Source organism: Phytophthora ramorum, assembly GCF_020800215.1.
Source record: "Phytophthora ramorum isolate Pr-102 chromosome Unknown Phyram_PR-102_s0001, whole genome shotgun sequence".
Classification (NCBI taxonomy): Eukaryota; Oomycota; class Peronosporomycetes; order Peronosporales; family Peronosporaceae; genus Phytophthora; species Phytophthora ramorum.
In genome coordinates, this window is record NW_027150647.1 from 3672062 (window position 1) to 3688686 (window position 16625).

General features: G+C 53.7%; 2 protein-coding genes across 2 annotated transcripts; one reads left to right on the top strand and one right to left on the bottom strand.

The window, feature by feature from the left end:
• Positions 1 to 487: 487 nt before the first annotated feature.
• On the top strand, positions 488 to 1939 carry KRP23_881 (Calcium-dependent protein kinase 5; the record flags this gene model as incomplete). The annotated part of the gene is made up of 1 exon (XM_067894071.1): positions 488 to 1939. The coding sequence occupies one exon, from the start codon at positions 488 to 490 to the stop codon at positions 1937 to 1939; it is 1452 nt and encodes a 483-aa protein (XP_067751447.1).
• An 8203-nt stretch (positions 1940 to 10142) lies between these two features.
• KRP23_882 (uncharacterized protein) lies at positions 10143 to 10421 on the bottom strand (the record flags this gene model as incomplete). Its single annotated transcript, XM_067894083.1, has 1 exon — positions 10143 to 10421. One exon carries the CDS (start codon positions 10419 to 10421, stop codon positions 10143 to 10145), a length of 279 nt encoding a protein of 92 aa, XP_067751448.1.
• Positions 10422 to 16625: the final 6204 nt, after the last annotated feature.

Here is a 16625-nt window from a genome sequence, read left to right on the forward strand (position 1 = left end):
GGGCAGGAGCTCTCCATGCGGTGGATGGCCACCATCGTCGCTCAGGTCTGTTTTGCCCCGGTCCTGAGGACAAACTGTATGTCGCAGAACCACCTGGGCGGCCGCAGACCAGGAAGAGCTTGACTTAAGTCCGCCCCAAGAGCCCTCTTGTCGGCAGCCTTCTGCTTCTCCGCAAATGTCGCCTTCATTATTTGTTGGTCGCCACCCATTTTTCTTTTCAAATTTGTAGTACTCTTCGAATTTCACCCTTTTCAGCCAACCGATTACGTCGCCCCCGTTCCCACAATTTAGGCCTAGCCCTATCGCTCGCGTAATCGCCACGGACTCTTCCTTTCGGTACACCGGCACACTTGGAGAATGTATGCTTTCGAAAAAGCTTACTCCAGGGCAGTCGCTCACAAAGCAATTTTCTCTGTGGAGCGCAGGTGGAGTGGGTCGTTGATTGACTTGCACTAAACGCGTTGGACAGACAGATAGCACTGGAAGCATGGGTGGCCTGGGTCTCTTGGACGTGGACGTGCCTCTCTCGAAGGAATCGCGCTCCTCGTTCCTCACAACCTCGACGTGCTGCTCGGCCATGAGCAGCGGCGGCATGGACACGACCCTGCTGGACTCGGAGATGCTCAGCACCTCGCGCCTCAGCAGCCTGTACGGCGGCGCCGACCGCTCGGGCCAGCGCCTCACGATCCTCGAAGAGGACTTCGAGACCGACGGCGCCGCGCACTCGCAGAAACAGATCCAGAAAAAGCTCTTTGAGCTGCACAGCGTGCGTGTGCTCAAGCAGGTGCCGCTGCCGGACTGGATGAAGATTTTCGTGCCGCGCGTCGTGCGCTTGCAGACCGGCACGGTGCCCTACATGGAGTACGCGCGCTCGGACAAGGGCGAAGTGCGTCAGCGCCAGATGATCAGTGTCTGGACGCGCGTGGACCGCCTGCCCAAGAACAAACTGTCCATCGACTTCCGATTGCCGGCCGACGGTGAGCGCTCGGCGCCCGAGCCCAGCTCGGCGGCGTCCAAGGGTACGAACGACAAGGTGTCACACGACAAGTGGATCCTCAAGTTTGAGACCAAGAGCGAGCGGGACCTGTGGGCCAAACTTGTACAGGACGCCATCGACCTGCTCGGTTGGATCGCCAAGTTCACACTGGGCGGCGTGATCATGGAGACGGAGAACTCTTCAGTCGTCGAGTGCTCCACGTGGATGGACCGTGGGCGCCCGTCCTACGTGATGAAGTCAATGGAAGCTACATCCACAAAACAGAGTCACTCAGCTCGCAACGAGATCGAGATCCAGCGCATGCTGACGAACTACTCAAACCACCCGAACATTGTCGCTCTGTACGACTCTTTCCGTCAGAAAGAAAAGGCTTACTTGGTCATGGAGAACTGTGTCGGTGGCGACCTCTTCGACTTTATCAGCCAGAACGGTGGCATGGACGAGCACGAAGCCAAGACGCTGTTCCGCCACATCGCCAGCGCCGTTGGTCACTGCCACGAACACGGCGTCGTGCACTTGGACATCAAGCCCGAGAATCTGTTCTTTAAGGTGTCGGCTTTGCAGCTCGAGACTGTCAAGCTGGGCGACTTTGGCTCAGCCTTGGAGCTGGACAACAACACGGCCAAGAAGGCCATCAGCTGCACGGTTGGGTACGCTGCGCCAGAGGTGCTGCAGAACGGCAAGATTTCCTTTGCCGCGGACGTGTTCAGCGCGGGTGCCGTACTGTACACTATTCTGTGTGGGTACTCCCCGTTCAGCGCTCCGTCGGAAGATGAGATGCTGGAGCGAACCCTCTCGGGCGACATCGTCTTCGACGAGCTCGAGTGGTGGCGGATCAGCAAGGAGGCCCAAGAGCTCGTGAAGCAGATGATGCACCCAGACGCCAAGCAGCGCCCGGGCATGGAGGAGGTGCTCGAGCATTCCTGGTTCTCTAAATGGTAGTTGTATAGGAAACGGTTAACTATTTAAGAGCGCGTGGCGCCATAATCAATCATTACTCAACCTGAAGTGTTCATGCATCATAACGTCCTCGACGCAGCGTGTGGCGCAGCTGTTCCGCCGCTGGAACTCCGCATCATGCGGGCCGCGTGGCTTCATATCGTCGTTGTACGTGGAACACAAAATTCGGCACCGCGCTGTCAATGCTTTGGATTTGCTGGCCACCGCATCAATTCGCGGTGGCAGCTTTCAATTGGCCTGTATCCACCTGAGCCCGCATAAATGCCGCCGTCCCGTACAGAAACAGCAAGTGCATGTCCAAGCGCTATTAGATACAGCCTGTATCTTTGCGTCGTTTATTAGTCTCCCGATACCTGTATCGGGAGACCGCAAACTCCGCGTCAAATAAGCGCAGCAGCAGGAATAGCGCTCCCAACCGCTCAGCCACAATCGCATCGACAGATCGACGAGGATCAGCAGACCTCCAGTGCGACAACACGGCGGCGTGTGACAGCATTCGTGTCGTTGGCCACAACTTGTTGGAGCTTGCACGATTACGCGGTCTCTGGGGCCTATGGATAGCATACAGCTCAATAAACTATTATCCGCTCGATTGGCGGTGTTATAGAGTTGAACGCCTCACACATTTAGAAACGATAATGCCGTGTTTCACACGCGGAAGCTCTGGGTTTGATTGAATGCACTCGCTCGCGTCGTGCAGGTCTGACGTACCTCTCCCTTCGGAAGACATTCACAATAATAAATTACGTTTGACCACCGGTAATTTACCGATGTTGTCGCACTTCTGAGTCTATTCTATTGGGATGAAGCTCCAATGATGAATCGTGAATAGGGCACTTCGTGATATCATGAAGAATGACCTGGAGCCGTTTGGGGGAAATGTGATGGTTTTCAGTGGAGACCATCACCAAATTTTACCTGTTCTGAAGGACGCTACACGGGCGGAGACCATTGCAGTCTGTTTCAAGAGCTCACCCCTGTGGGGACATTTACGCCAAGTACGTCTGACCGAGAACATGCGCGTCCGGACGGCCCCAGACCCTACTAGCCGAGTTGGCAGCGTTTTTGATTTATTACTCCCGATAGACGAAGGGCGTTACCCTGTGAACGATGAGATTAGTGAGAATGACATATGCCTTCCCCGGGATATGTGCATCATTCCTGAACCTCGAGATACAGTTGTCATAGCGAGCGAGGAAACAGCAAAAGGACGATGGGATGGAACCATCTCCAGTTTTTAATTTACTATTCCCTCTACAGGAACATTACGGTCGAGAGACGACCGACGGACTCGAATGTTAACGCGCTGATTGATGCGGTCTATCGGGGATCTTGGAGCCGAAGACTTGCCAGACAAGTACTTTGTTGAACAGGCGATTATAGCGCCGACCAACGCCAGCGTAAAGATGTGGTGGCTGAGCATCTCGCAGGGGCTTTAAAAGAGTATCTCTCATCAATTATTTCGAGGGAGTTGCGGACCTGGACATGTTTGAGCACCTCGCCAACTTCCCTAGTATTCCACCTCACAGGATTTCTTTTAAAGTTGGTACGCCGATCCTTATGATTTGCAGCCTGAACAGTGATGCAGGACTGTGCATTGGGACTCGGCTACGTGTGGTGTAATTACGAGATTAAAGCATCGAAGTATGCGTAATGTCCAGGCATTTTAATGGCTCCAACGTGTTCATCTCCAGAATCATATTTTACACCGAGGACGACGATAAAGAGTTCCCGTTCAAGATGAAGCGTAAGCGCTTCCCCTTTGTCCCAGCCTTCACGATGACGACCAACAAAACCCAGGGGCAGTCGATCCACCACGTTGGGATTTACCATCGTAAGTGCCGAGTTCGGGGAGGCCATATATATGTAGCGTCTTGTCATTTGGGCCAAGTACTGCTCCAAGAACTGTAAAGTTTTGTATTCCCCCATTCTCAATCGAACCCCCTCACGCTCGATATGGATGAATAACAACGTCTCTCCGACCAAACTTCATTTTAGTATGGTGCATATTAGCCAATGAGACTGTTCTTTAATTCGTTTTGGCAAATCAAAACTATCTCTATAGTTTTTGGCGAATCAAATCACGTTACCGATTATATTTTATCCAATAAAAACACGATTGTACGTTGCAGTCGGAAGCTGAGCGATTCCGACATATCTGGTCGGAGCTGACGCCCAGATATGTGTATCGTGATACAAGCGAGAGATGTGCCACGTATCACTCGCATATTTGCCGTCTCTCCGACCAAGAACAATGAGCGTGAACGACTTGAAGCCCGCCAACACCAATTGCGCGCACGCGACGGCCATAAAGGCGTTCAATCGTTTCCTCTCCGCCGAGAGCACGAGCATGGAGCATGTCAAGGCTTTGATCGTTGCCGACCCAAGCCGCGCGGGGGGCGTCCTAGTGACTCTGATGGACAAGTTTGGTGTGTACCTGGCATTCCATGCAGGAGCAAGGGGGGAGCTGTGGCCCGGCAGCTGCTCAGTTTGGGGCGTACCCTTGAACAGCACTGCATCAAACGCGAGAGTGGTGGGTTCGTCAAGAAAGCGGTTGCATGCACGAAGGATGATCTCAAGAAGATGACAACCTAGCTGTATTCAACGGCCTGTTGTGCATCGGACTACCAAGATACAGCACTGCTGTGTCTCTAGTAGTATCTCTTCGGGCGCGATTCGGACCTGACCTTCGTCCGGTAGCAGCAGCTCACCATCGGTGCTGGTGGCGTGTTCTTTATCCGCTTCATTCGCGTCAAGACGTCAGACGAGCAGACGCTGTCGCTCTTTCCCGACGAAGACTTCGCGACTTGCCCGCTGCTGGCGCTCGCTCTGGCCTTGATCACGCAGGAGTCGCCGTGCGCAGCGCTGCTCAATAACTTGCCATCGCAGTCGAAGGACGTCCCTGTTAGCTGACCGAATCGATCCCATTGCTGGACCTGCTTGAAGACAGTGGCGCCCTAAATTCTTCTCAGACGTCGAACAGAAGCACCGCCGTCCACACGACATCGACAGTCGGGGTCCACGCTCTTGTCAACCGCTTGTTTGATCGTGTTGTTGGCCCAGCTGGAGTTGAAGAGCCGCTGACCTCTCATTCGCTCCGACGTGGCGGTGCGCAGCATGCGAACGCGAGCTCAGAGTTGACGGCGCAGTGGATATTCGACCGCGGAGCCTGGAACTTGACCACGACCAACAAAGCCTTCGCATATGTCTTCAATACTCCAAAAGAAGACCATCAAGTAGCCAAGGTGCTGAACGGGATGGCACCAAAGCAAGCCTCTATTCTTCTGTCACTGGATGTCTTCGACTTGGCTACACAAGAGAATGTTCGAGAGGTTAGCCGCAAGCTCTTCAATGCAAGTCATGCGCTGGGTAACAAGGCCTTCAATGTTGCGCCGCTGTAAGAGACGTGCTGACAGCAGCCATCTTCCTCCACTACCCGTCGTTGATGAAGACCAACACACAGGCGCCTGCAATGAAGACGAATCAGCGCTGTGCTGTAGCCTCTGGCGATGAGCCTGCTTGCCTGGCTACAGCAACTCACGAGGTCAAAATCTGAAACCAACATCACCGCAGAATACTTGATGGAAAGACACGTGAAGGCCAAAGTTGCGCTCGATCATCAGACTGCTTTGGTTGAAACGTTAATCGAGGTCAACCGTAGCCTCGAGGCTCAAGGCAACTCGCTGGAAGCTGCAAGCACCAACACTGAAGCAAAAACATCAGCACATGATGGTCAAACCAAGCGACCAAGAGATGAAGATGAAAGCGTACCTGTGAAGCGCCGACGCCGCTCGAAGGCGATATCACTTATGGACACATGGTTTGCATGGTACACTGTCGTTCCGCGCGGATGTCTAAGCACGAACAAACACAAAAAATCAGATGCCACACAGCGTGTTGCCTTCATGTAGCTCTTCATCGAAGACGGATACACGCTCGACGAGTCATCGCCCATCTACAACGACAACGTCCGTCATATCGGAGAGTTAACGTCAAGCAAAGTCACTGCGTACCTAGGCGCGCGATGTAATGGGTCTGCTTAGTCCCACTACTTAAGCTTACACGTGTGCGCACGTGTATGACGAAGCGTAGGTGTATTTAACTTAAGTTCAGTATACTTGTATCCGCAAGTATACTTAAACTAAGACAAAGGAACCGAACGATAGCTTTGGTGCCAAATGAGAACTGTATTGATTGTAAATGGGGTTTCCTCCTAAAACTGATATTTCTAATGAGAGGTTCTGCCATTGGATGGCTGGCAGAACCCCTATCTATTGAATGACCCTCATTGGTAGAAAGGTGTTACTTTCTACCAGTCATATGCCTTTTGCTATGAATGTGGACCACCCTGTGGTGGTCACCTGAATGTATCCCTTAGTGCATGTTGCACTAAGGTAGGAGGTGAACCGAATGTGTAGCCCCGCTACAGGCTCGGACCTAACTCAGTTTTTCTTAAAACTGGAGAACTCGATGAAAGCTGCGTCTGATTCCACCGAATCGGTGCTGACCGAGGAACATAAGTCACTTTACCTGTTCCACTCGATGCCCAAATCCTGGAAGAATGACCTCCGCAGCTGGAAGGGTCAACGGAAGTACGTCCCGTACGATAACCTCAAGCAGAGCATTGAAGGCAAGACTCGTGACATCCAGGCATAGGAGCGTTACACGCAGTCGAAGGGGACACCGGAGACTAGCGCTACGAAAAATGAGCGAACTCTAGTGGCCGCCGGACCTCCTGTTCAGAGTAATCGCGATCCAAACGGTAGCGACGTGTGTTCCTGCTGCGACAGATCGCGCCACAACCTTCTGCGATGCCGCGGCCTACAGAAGGATCTGCGAGATGGTCGAGTGAAAGCTGGTACGGCCCTGCCTGCCAACTTCGCGTTCAAGAGTACTACGACACGTGATTGACACGAAGTGTTCCTGGATTTTCTGTGACGCGCCGCCGTCGCAACTCTGGTCTAACGTTTCGAGCATGGATGCTATTGGATGAAATGGAGAATGTGACTCGGCTGTACCCGTGCGACACGGGTGACGTATGGAGTGCGAATGATTTATAGAAGGATCTTATTGTGCTTTCTACTTAAAATTTTCATGTGCGATTGGTTGAATCAACCGCGCAGACAATCGCGCAAGTCTGTCTAATTGGATTGTTCATGTATTAAGATAGATAATGTGTGCATCACACGGTCAAATCTTTGCGCACTCTTCTCGAGCACACTCCAGATTACACCCCACCAGCAGCCAGCGGAAGGCAGCAACATGATTGTTGACGATGAAGAAACCGCCGGTGCTGTTGCAGCAGCCACCACCACCAGCCAAGTTGACGAAGCGACAAGTTCGTGCGAATCACCACCAACAAGCCGACGTCGCAGGGCCATGCAAACGACGCCACGGTCAACTCCGTCCCGGACGACTCGTGTGTCGCCGTATCCGCTGCGCGAGCGAACGCCACCTTAACCGCTGTCACCATCAGAAACACCAGCCCATCGCCAAGCTCGCGTTTCGCTTGATGCTTCGCCAGCGAGTACAGAGCATGATGAAGCAAACCAGCATCGGCTACAGCTGCTGGTGCAGCCTCTCGTGAAAGACACTGTCGGAAGTCGGGACACCTCGGCCACAATCCTTAAGTTCTTCGCTGTTAATGGGGCCACCTTCAGCGACATCATGCATAAACAGTGGGAGCAATTTAGGTGCCGCTTGAAGGGATTAGCGGTAAAGCAGGATGATGTCTGTTCGATCGCAGACCCCACTGAAGCAGCGTGGTACAGATCGATACAATTTAAGTGGAACTCGCACCTCGTTCCAACGACGAAGTCTGAAAGGTAGCCTGGATTCGATGGCTGACCTCGCGTCGAGATGACACAGTCACATTGCTGGTCTACGAATACGGACTCGGCATTCCAAATGCTCGAGCCTTCGAAGAGTTTAAGGATGCTCGCATACGCCCCCAGCACACCGATCATTCCGGCGCTGCTGAAGAAGCCTCGATCCGGGAGGTTGTGGCGAAGCTGCAAGATGTCATCTTTGACATTGCATATGTACCTTTGTTTGTCGTCTCAGGTTTCGAGGACGCTCTTACTGTGGGCTCCTTCCGCTGCTCTAACGGGCTACCGCTGCACGTCCTGGCCCTCCTCAGTCCCTAGTGTAGGTCTATGGCGTCTTGGTCGTCGTGTGCGAGCGCTCAATCGGAACCGCCTTGTAGCGCGCAGGCAAAGTGAGTACATTTTCTCCAATCAGCGCACGCTGTTGACTTAATGTCGATTTTGAAAACCACGTAAAAACAGCAGATTTAGACGAAAACCACAGTACGCCTAGCCACAGATGGGCCCAACCGGCTGGAAGTGCGTATCCTGGATGTGTACAAATCCACGATTGTAAGCCCGCACTATGCCCAGCCCCCGAACTTTCCCTTACGATGGGTGCCTAAAACCTGGCGGAAAGTGCAGTTGAGAACGTATCTCAGATTGTACCTCATCTTGCTGTGATTCAGAGCGACTACTAAAGATACTGAACCAAGATCATCTACTACCAACACCCACGTGCGCTGGAAGTCCCAAGAGTCTGGATGTCAAGCACGACCTGAATCCTGAACCCTAAATCCTGACTCCAGAATACCAGAATCTTGATGGTTGACCACTGACTACTGACTTCGAAGACAGTGGTACGACATCAAGTTAACGCAACTGAACTACCATCAAAGAATCCAGCAGAACTGTCGAGTCGACACTTTTGAAGCTACGAAGGTAATGATTCCAGACCATACTGAAGCGAAGACAATTTGACCCAAGCCATAGTGAAATCAAGATAAATCACCCAGAGCCGAGATCTAGAAAGAATTGATAGTTTAAGACCTACAGCCAACAACAGAGTTTGTTTTACCCCGTACTGCGCAAGTGAATTCGGCCAAGCCTGCCGACGGAAATCCGGAGGACCCGAGACTACCGTGGTACAACAAGGGGCGCTGCGACAATTAAGGACGGGTCGTCTGTGGCATCTCCACCTCATAGCATCAAGTCCAGTTAGGTGGTGACCAGAGGCGCTCCGGCACTCTGGGTTGACCCACCTATTTCATATCCTAGTTGGGTCGCTAGCGTGCTGGTGTTTGCCCATTTCATATTCCCTTGCTATTCGAGGTGACTGATTAGCAGTTGTCCCCCGAATTGATTGTCTAACTGCTGTGTGTATCGACTGACTATAGTAATTGATAGTTTCTCTCTTAATTGAGAGTGGTGCGCGTTTCGTACGAGTGTTCAGACTGACTAGGTGTCTGAATTGTAAGACTCGAGTGAGCCTAGCGAGTGACCCACCGTCCAAGGGTCGATAAGAATAAGTGACGGCTATTTGTATTGTATATAACTCTGTATTTGTTGGCTATTGGTATTTGGGGTGCATCCTGGGTAAAGGTGCATCCTGGATTTCCGATACTCTGGGTGTGAAATCCAGACTACACTCTGCCTTTCTGTCGTTGAGAGTGCATCCTGAGGTGGACGTACGCTCGGCACAACTTCAAGACCACAAGCTCGGTGAAGTGCCGTTTCGTCAAAGACAAACGAGCCGACAGGGATTCCGCAAGGTACCCACGCCACCAAGAACCCAAGGTTTCGCTTCGCGGTGAGATCTTGGATACTTGTTGACTCCTACAAGTCTTCCCCCTTCAATCCTGGAGGAGGAATTCCTGGAGCGCGCTATACGAACCCCCCTGGGCGGTAAAGGTTTCATCGACCTCGCCACACATGTACCTGGGCATTCCTAACCATAAGAAAGGGTACCGCCTGCTGGAGCTCGACACTCATGCCATTGTCTACAGCAGAGACGTAGACTTTAAAGAGAACGAATTTCCCTCATTATTCAACCTGACGTCCAATTCTGACGCAACACAAGATACGCAGATGCAACACCCTGCACCTACACCTGTATCTTAATCTGCAACGCCTATATCTGCAGAAGCCACTACTCTAGGGAGGCGCTTGACGAGAATGTTATACATTACTCGTTTCGGACGGAGACGCGCTCTGAACCTCCATCACCTCCTACAGAACACGCCCGGTTAGCGGACACATTCGGGACCCGGAAAATAATCATGTCCGTGGGTTCGATTTTGCGGTTATGGGCATCACTTGACTTCAGTATGCTCGAATGGGCTCTACAGACGAGCTAAGTAGCTGTAAAAAAATGCAGTGATCTACTGCTGCTGGCCCATGCTTTCATTTAAGAGTTGTCTGTATTTCTCTATGATCTCGCACACGTCGCGGAATTCGATGTTGTGCGCGAATATGTAGGTCGCAAGCTGCTGCGACGCGTTGAGTGCTTCTCGATGCGGGACTGGTCGATTCTCGGGATCTTCATCATTGCTTGACGCATCGTCGCTCTCTGTGCATGTTGTAGTGTCACTCTCTAGTGCGGTCTCCTCCTCCTCTTCCTTCAAGCTATCATCCAACGCCAGGTAGCCATCTGCATCCATCGGGTCAGCGAGCGACAGATTTTCTATCAAGGCATCAAACTGGGATAGGTCAAATGTCTTTTTGGGCTGATTTGGCTGCCTTAGTGATGCGATGGTGACTCCAGACACGATCCCTGTATGAGCCCAGCAGTTGCGGATTGTCGTTGCGGTGGCCTTTGATAGCCTTCTTTTGGGTGAGTTCGTGCAGGCATTGTTCGGTTCGTGAGTAGAAAACGTTGTGGTGGCTGTGACTCCGCAGATGGCAATCTTTTTTGGGTTGGATGGCTGGGACTGGCCGCTGCTGTCCACGTGTCCTTCGGCTCTATAACTGTGTGGTCATTTCTAAACACTTGATTTTTGTATTAATATTTTTATACGGCGATTTGCATACCCTAACTGGAAATGCTCTCCATCTGTCGGTCCTTAAACCGGGCATTCTCTGTACACCTAAGAGACACCGTATCACTGAACATGCAACGAAAGAAACTCTCAATCCGGAGGAAGATATCCACGAGCAGGAGCAACGCAAAACGTTATACTAGCAATTCGGTATGTGTCAGAGCTCTCCACATACAGAGCTGCCATGAAGTCTTCTCATGCTAAGCGGTTGCACAAATCATTCAATTTGGAATACAAATCTGTCATGGACAATAAGACATGGGTGTTGGTTCCCCGTCCAACAAGACGGAAGGTTCTTCGTAGCCGATGGGTCTTCGTAGTGAAGTATACCGGAACCGGCGAAATTGACCACTTCAAAGCGCGTCTGGTGATCAAAGGTTTCCTACATGAATATGGCATTGCCTGGCACGAGATTTTCTCCCCTGTTATTAGGATGGAAGTACTCAGACTTCTCCTTACTATCGCAGCATTGATGAACCTCGAAATTCATCAAATGGATGTCAAGACAGCGTGTCTGAACGAATTTCTCGAGGAAGAGATCGACATGGCTCAACTGGACGGTTTTATTATCCCGGGAAAGGAGCACCTTGAGTGCAAACTTTTAAAGAGCCTATACGGGTCGAAGCAAGCTCCTCGTGTCTGGTACCAAACATTGTCTGCCTTACGCATGAGTCGTGGATTCCATAAGCTCATTAACCCCCTGGTTCCCAACGTCGTATCTTACGACATCTTTTTTTTGCTATGTCGTAAGTTACGACATTGGAACGACAAGGACAGGGAATGGCTCGGGCCATACTTTAATCAAGTTATTTTGAAAAAATAAGATCGGAGAGGTCAGAATCGCTCGTTTAGAAACGGGGCATGATGGAGGAGGGGAAGGGGAACAGCGAGCACGTCCGAAAGATGAGTGGACCGGATCTCCTCATTTCCGAATCTGCCCGATGGTATGCATGCGTGCCAGCCGCCGAACGGCCCCCGTCGCCGCCGCCACCCACGACGTCGACTTCCCCCACCTGTGGCAGCAGCTGCGCGCGGCTAGCTGGACGGCAAAGCGGCCCAGCGGACTGGCGAACGACTGGACGTACACCACTCCTGATGGCAGCAGCCATTTCATCGGCGAGGCGGCGGTCGTGTCGCATGCGCTGACCTCGGGTCTGCTCAACGAGAACGCGCAGGACGACAACACACAGGACAAGAACGAGCAGGACGATACCGCGCAGCACAAGCAGGTCGATACCACGCAGCACGAGACCGATGAGAACGAGAATGCGCAGGATGAGATCGAGGAGAACGAGAGAGCGCTGCACCTGAGTGCATCGGACGACGACGAGCGCAACGCCAACACTTCGGACGACGACGCGCGGCCGTCCCAGGTCGACACGAGCGTCACGCTCACCCAGGGCTCACTGGACACACTTTTCGGACAGGCGAGCGACAACGAGGACGCCGCCGTGCCGACGCCGGTCGTGCTCTCGCAGGGAGAGGTGATCAGGGCATTCGTACTGTCGCAGAGCGTCCTCCAGCTGGCCGAGCCAGAGCGTGCGGCGACCGCCAGCCTGCGGAAACTCTCCGACCCGGACAGCGAGGAGGAGCAGAAGACGGACGAGCCGCGAGCAGTTCTGCGCCGCCGCATCAAGGTTGATGTGGACTACTTGGCCGCCGATGAACACTCCAGCGACTACGAGAGCTTCAGCTCGGGGGAGAGTGACGACGGACAAATCGAGGACGACGACCAAGAGCCGGATCGTGAATACAATGACCTTGATGATGATTTAGTCTCTGATAGTGACGCTGTCGAAATCGACGAGGCATTCTTTGGGTCCCTGATGATAGAGGCCAGCGACCAGGACAAGCGAGCGATCAAGGCGCGGCAGGAGGCGCTTCGAGCCATGCAGTGGACTGCGCGGTCGTCCGAGTTTGAGGACGGGGGGATGACCGCGTACGACGGCATGCACGGCGAGGACGCGCATCCAGTGGCGGAGCTGCGGGAGGTATGCCACTCGCCGGTGCTGACGTTTTTGTACTTCATGCCCAAGTCGCTGTCGGTCGCCATCACCGAGCAGACTAACAGATACGCGGGCCAGCAAGTCGACCGACGAGCTGAAGAGCAGCACGCGAAGCAGCGGGAGGCCGGTGCGAGACCGTCCAGCAGATCCGCAGGCGCCTCAAGTCCAAGAAGGGGTACGACACGCATGAGATCCTACACGTAGTAGGTCTGCTGGTCGCTCGCATGCTGTGTCCTCAGCAGCGGCGGTTTGCGGCGCACTGGTCGATGGTGGAGAACGGCGCCGTGCCCGCGGGCAACTTCGGGCGGTACATGTCCCGTAACCGCTGCACAAATATCCTCCGTGACCTGCACTTCGTGGACAACGAAGCCCCACGGACGCGAGACAAGCTATGGAAGCTCCGTCCGATCGTGGACAGCCTGCAGCAGCGGTTCCTGGCGGGGTGGTCATTACCGGCAGTGTTCAGCTTCGGCGAGGGTGTCCTTCCCTCCACATCTCGCCGGAACACCACCGCATGTTCATGCCCGACAAGCCGCACCGCAACGGCTCGACGATGTTCATGACGTGCGACTCGCGAACCGCATACTGCCATCGGTACGTGGCTCATGGATGCTTGCTTTTTCGCTTTGTCGTAACTTACGACTTTGACCACGGGATTTGAGCTATCGATGTCGTAACTTACTAGGTTCGAGATATACGCAGGCAATCACCGTCATGACGCGAAATGTAGCGCCAGCCCTTACGACCACAAGACGGGTGCTGCAGCAGCGGTGCGCAAGATCAAGGTCGTCCTCACCAGCAACCGCCACCAGTGACACGTCGTCGTTGTAGCGGGGCTACACATTCGGTTCACCTCCTACCTTAGTGCAACATGCACTAAGGGATACATTCAGGTGACCACCACAGGGTGGTCCACATTCATAGCAAAAGGCATATGACTGGTAGAAAGTAACACCTTTCTACCAATGAGAGTCATTCAATAGATAGGGGTTCTGCCATCCATCCAATGGCAGAACCTCTCATTAGAAATATCCGTTTTAGGAGGAAACCCCATTTACAATCAATACAGTTCTCATTTGGCACCAAAGCTATCGTTCGGTTCCTTTATCTAGGTTTCAGTATACTTGCGGATACAAGTATACTAAACTTAAGTAAATTACTCCTACGCTTCCTCATACACGTGCGCACACGTGTAAGCTTAAGTAGTGGGTCTAAGCAGACCCATTACACCTGGTAGCACTTTGTAGTCCGTCCAACGACCGACTAACACGTTCGTATGGAATACGAACGCGGGGCTGAGAACCTGCCCTCGGACAGTAACATGTCCGTGGGTAGCCCAAACACGTCTGCAACGCATGTTGCGCGTGCAGACTGCCCCCACCTGTCGGAACCAGAGTGGGAGGCCCTCCAACGACTGTCAACAGTCATTGGGGAAGCGGCGGTAGCAACGATGTTGCGAACGCTATCACCGACGGAGCAACACGGTGTTGCTCTGGGTTTCATCGTGAAGGAACAACGTGAAACCGCTGCTCGAACTTCGGTGTCGCCATCGGCCACACCGCGCGTGGAGTCACTGAAACTCCACGTAAGCAGCTACGTTGGAGGAGAGGGCGAACCTCTCCTCCGTTGGCTTGTCGAGGTCGACACTGCCATTGCGGCTCGACGTATCGTCGACCCGTTGTCGAAGGTTGCGTTCGCCATGTCATGTCTTGGCGGACGAGCGAGGAGTTGGGCGTACGGACGCCGACTCACAGACCCTACGTGCTTTAGCACGTACGAAGAGTTCAAGGAGGAGCTCAAACTAGCGTTTGAGCCCCCGCAGAACGAGTTCCGATCGAGGGCGGAGTTCCTCGATCTGCAACAGGGCAAGCATGACGTGCATGCTTACGCCCAAAGGGCACGGTACTTGGTCTCGAACATCGTGACCAACCCGATTGACGAGGCGACAAAGGTCGTCACGTTCATGAAGGGCCTTAGAGATGGGCCTGTGAAGACCTATCTCTTCCGAGAGTATCCAAATACTCTCGAGGCTGCAATTGCGCTCGCAATGCAAGAAGAGTTTAGCCTGCGGCAGGCTAAACTGCATGTGAACGCCCCGCGGCCGATGCCACGACCGGTGGCAAGGCCGTCGGGAGGTCCCGAACCAATGGACCTCTCGAGTGCGACCGCTGCTGGTTCCCAGCAGCGTCGTGGATCAACGAATGTGCGTTGTTTCCGCTGCGGAAACATCGGTCACTACGCCCGCGAGTGTACAGCACCTGTGCACGCGGTGAGGAGCCGTCGTGGCGATACTGGGTATCGTCACGGGCAATCAAAAAACTAAAGGGACCAGCAGGCGCGGGGCGCCCTGCTGGTGATGCGGTCGAGCGTGTCGACATCGGACACGCTGCAATGAAGATCGCTGCCCCCAGGGAGAGTCAATCTCACTGCAAGAAGCAAGATGACAAGCCGAACCTTGTCATCCTGAAGGTAAACTCGAAGAGAGAGAAGTCTCTTCGTGCTCTAGTGGACTGTGGTGCGTCGAACAACTTTGTTCGACTGCAGAGCCTTCCAAGGCTTGACTTCGAGGAGGTAGAAACACCTCGAAGTCTATTGGAAGTGAGGCTAGCAACGGGTGTCGTTGTTAGAACCGAGAAGCGTATCGTACGCGTACGCTTCTCTTACCAAGAGAAGGAGTTCGTCGACGAGCTTATCGTCCTCGAACTGGACGATAAGTTCGATATGGTGTTGGGCATGCCGTGGCTTGCACGGCATGATCCGGTGATCGACTGGACGAAGCGCACGATCGTGCGCTTCGGGAGCAGCAGCAGCGCGACAGAGAGCGATGGCCCTGTCGGCGCAGCACATGCACCACGTGGTGCATGCGGTCCTCCACTAGAGACAGCGCGGAACGCGGCTGTCTCCGGTCACCCCAAGCGAACGCCAACGACTGCGAGAGTCGTTGGGAGAAGATGTGAACCGAATCAGCAGGGCCTGGTTCAATCCGATTCGAGAGGGTCTCGAAGCGTCCGGGGCGACGCGGTAGTGTCGACAGGTAATGTCGACACACAATTGGTCGAAAGACACTCCGCCGTTAGGCGTCGAGGTAAGGAAGGCGCGTCGGCTCTGGGAGCCGACGCTGCAAGCAGTGCGGACGGTTGCAAACGTCCCGCATCGGAAATGCTTGCGAGCTCGCGTGCAGCCGGGCTGCACGACGAAGCGATGCGCGATCAAGCCGGGCTTGAACGCGTGCGCCCGCGGGTAAAACCCGCCGGCGAATACAAGGAACAACTGTCCACGGCCGGGCCTGGACAAGAAGAAACTCGCGGAGCCGGGCTCCGCACGAGAAGTGAACGGCGCAAGCGAGAAAAGCTGCGCAAGTCTCGGTCAGGGACCGAGACGCTCAAAGCAGTGTCTGCCGGGCAGACACAGGAGTTGGAGACGACCGTCGAGACATTGAATGTCTTGACGCGTACGAGTATTGGTCTCCAATACAAGAAGATGAGGCTGGATAATCCTCCGACGTTAGCGTCGGAGTTGATGTCGCTCCCAGTCACAAGCTGGAAGCGTTTCGCTCGCGAACTGCACGGTGGACGCATCGAGCAGATCTGCATCCTCTCGGACGTCGAGAGGATGACGTGTGAAGCAGAAGAGCTGAATCAGCTCATCTCTGAGGGCGCGGACGCCCTCAGCGCGAAGTCGAAGAAGGAACGCTTCGACGAGCAAGGCTGGGACTCGCTCAAGGCGAGCCCCTTTTACAAGGTCTTGCGTGAGTACAAGGATGTACTCCCGGACGACATTCCTGCGGAGTTACCGCAGGACAAGGGTGTTCAGCACGAGA